Source organism: Emydura macquarii, unplaced genomic scaffold (genome assembly GCF_026122565.2).
Source record: "Emydura macquarii macquarii isolate MOO-44397 ecotype Brisbane River unplaced genomic scaffold, CSIRO-AGI_Emac_v2 contig_1027, whole genome shotgun sequence".
NCBI lineage: Eukaryota > Metazoa > Chordata > Testudines > Chelidae > Emydura > Emydura macquarii.
Genome location: NW_027131164.1, coordinates 9,419,282 through 9,422,098, shown reverse-complemented (window position 1 = coordinate 9,422,098; position 2,817 = coordinate 9,419,282). Strand labels below are relative to the sequence as shown.

Here is a 2,817-nt window from a genome sequence, read left to right as displayed (position 1 = left end):
GGGGGACTCCATTTTGGTGCTAGGGTGGAGTGCAGCTGAGGCTGGAAGCTGCTGGCTGCCTGCTGCTGGCTACTGCCTGCTGCTGGGGTCCCAAAGCTGCGGCTGAGAGCCTGCTGGAGCCTGTTCGAGCAGGGAGCTTCGGAGGTTGCTGGCATTGCCCAAGCCAGGGCAGGGACTGAGCCTAGAGCTGCCTGAGGTGGGCCTGCAGTGGAGGTAGTGTGAGTGCCACCACACCTGTTGTTTGGGGCAGGGCGTGTAAGGGAAGGGGCACTGCACAGAAACTTTCACTGGGCCTGAGAAGAGGCAGAGGGAGAATCCTTTCAAGCAGGGCCAGGACTGCAGACCTTTGGTTGGGCCAGCTCCAAACCTCCAGCGGGACAACTGAGCTGAACTGAACACCGAACCCACAGAGTGCTGTCTGCTTCAGATCTTCAAGCGCGCCCACGCAAGCAAGGGGTTAGGGCTCTGAACTCTTGGGGAGTGTACACTCTGCAGGTGGGGTACACAGTGGCAGTGTAAATGGAAGTTTAGACAAGTTTCATTTGTTTTTATACTATTTTTATTAATTGATTTATTCAGCTGCCCTGTGGATTTAATATAATAGTGATGTTTAATTTCAGTCTGTTATGCTATATGTCTTTAATTTGTTAAGTAAAGTTGTGTTAACTCTAATTTAAGTATATTGGATGTTTAGTTTGCATAAGTGCAATTGTTGTTATACCTGTCTCAGATTATTATTATTATTATTATTATTATCAGACTAGGTTTAGTCCTGGAAGCTCCCAAGGCCCGCTATTAAGCGTGTGCAGGGGCCAGCCAGGTGGAGGCACCGCCAAGTTTAAATTCCTTTAAAAGTAAAGGGACTGCAGCAGGGGGGTGGATAGAGGATTCCCACCTATTCTACATCACCGCTGGGATACTCAGGATCTCCTTTGTTGTTAACAACCTTAGCGCCCTTGCACACCGGTGAGTGTTGCCGGCTCCCAAGTAACCCAGACATAGAAGGGGGGTTACATTTTGGAGGCACCGCTGGGATCCCTCTACCACCCCAAATTCTGCAGCAGGAAACCATTTATATCTATTTGTTTTAATTTTATTGAAGTTCTGACTGTTTTCCTGAACCTTATTGAATTTTAAAGGACCCTGTTGCATTAGTGAACTTGTAATCTGCCACATCATGGAGCATCATAAGTTAATGTCCTGGTGTAAAGAGGTAGGTGTGCCACCCAGCCGAGCCATTATACTGGGTAAGGTGCCCATTGACACTGAGGATGCTGTTATATATCAGGCATTGGGTACTGTAAAAATTTTTGGAAAGACTATAATTTATGGTCGCCATAGGGACTCTAACAATCAGACTGTCTCTGTATTGGTGAGAGTAGCTGCTGAATTGGACCCACAATGTGTACCCCCAGAAGTTGGTATTGTGGATGAAATTGGCCCCTGGCCTGTTTTTCTGCCTGGGACTGCCCCACAGGAGCAGGCTATGTCCGCTGGGACCCCTGATTTTATGACTAAATTGGATGCTTGGCTGCAACAAGAGGGAAAGACATTGGAAGATGTGAGGGCCATTGTTACCCCAGAATCTACTCCCCCAGCTGCTACCAATGAGGGTCTCATAACTGTACTAGGACAACTAGTGGAACGGTGTACTCGCCAACCCTATGAAGGAGTTGGGTATCGTAAGCTAAGATTCTTCTCTGGTATAAAACCTACCCCTGCTGGAGAGGATGATTTTGAATCTTGGATGGACCAAGCTACCCAGATGATGGAGGAATGGCAATGCCCGGATAATATCAAAAGGCAACGACTAGCTGAAAGTCTTAGGGGACCAGCTTCTGATGTCATCAGATCGTTACGGACAAGCAACCCCGCTGCTGGTGCTATGGAGTATCTACATGCTCTGGATGATATATATGGGACTACTGAGAGTGGGGAAGAGTTGTACCTGCGCTTTCGGTCCACATATCAAGAAGACGGTGAAAAGCTTTCGCAGTACATATGCCGTCTAGACAAGCTATTACATAGAGTACTGGTAAAGAAGGGGATACTTGATACCCGCGTGAATCAAGTGAGGATGGAGCAAGTACTGAAGGGTGCTTGTCCTGGCAATCTAATAGCCCTGAAGCTGCAGCTTTCTAATTCACTCCAGAATCCTCCCTCCTTCTCCAGCCTGGTACGGGATGTCAGGGAAGAGGAGGATCGACTGGCAGCCCGGGAAACTGGTCGCATACCTGTGGCTTCTGTATGCACTCTTACCTCTGTTGCTCCTCATGATGAAATAGCTGACCTCAAGAAAGGTCTGCTGTGTCTAACTGAGCAAGTTAATCAGCTACTTCGGCTGAGTACTGGAGTGGAAAAGCCTGATAGATCCTCTCAGTCTCAAAGGAGGGATGCCACTGTGAGAGACAATAATTCAGTGGCTGATAATACCACCCATAGTTCAAGAGGTTCTGTTGAAACTAATAGAAGTGACATCTTCTGCTACAAGTGTGGGGAGGATGGCCACACTAAACGAGACTGTGACGCTGAAGAGGATTTGCGGAAAGTCGCCCGCAAGCTCATCCAAGCCAGAAAAAATTCGGGAAACTTCAAAGAAGCCCAGTAAAGGAGCGAACTGGTGCTTCAAGAAGAATATGCTCCACTAAGTGCTGCCCACAGGTTGCTAGTACCCAGGGGGATTTGCCTCAAGGACTGGTTGGTCCAGCTCCCATTGTTCCTGTTCAAGTAGAAGGCATTTATGCTCACGCCCTTCTGGACAGTGGTTCGCAGGTTACCATTCTATATAAGACATTTTACAACACTTACCTCCGCCAT

At 48.0% G+C, this 2,817-nt stretch overlaps 1 protein-coding gene across 1 annotated transcript; it reads left to right on the top strand.

The window, feature by feature from the left end:
• The first annotated feature begins 1,177 nt into the window (after positions 1 to 1,177).
• Positions 1,178 to 2,608, top strand: LOC137150702 (paraneoplastic antigen Ma1 homolog). The gene has a single exon (XM_067544672.1). The coding sequence runs from the start codon at positions 1,178 to 1,180 to the stop codon at positions 2,606 to 2,608; it is 1,431 nt and encodes a 476-aa protein (XP_067400773.1).
• The last annotated feature ends 209 nt before the right edge of the window (positions 2,609 to 2,817 follow it).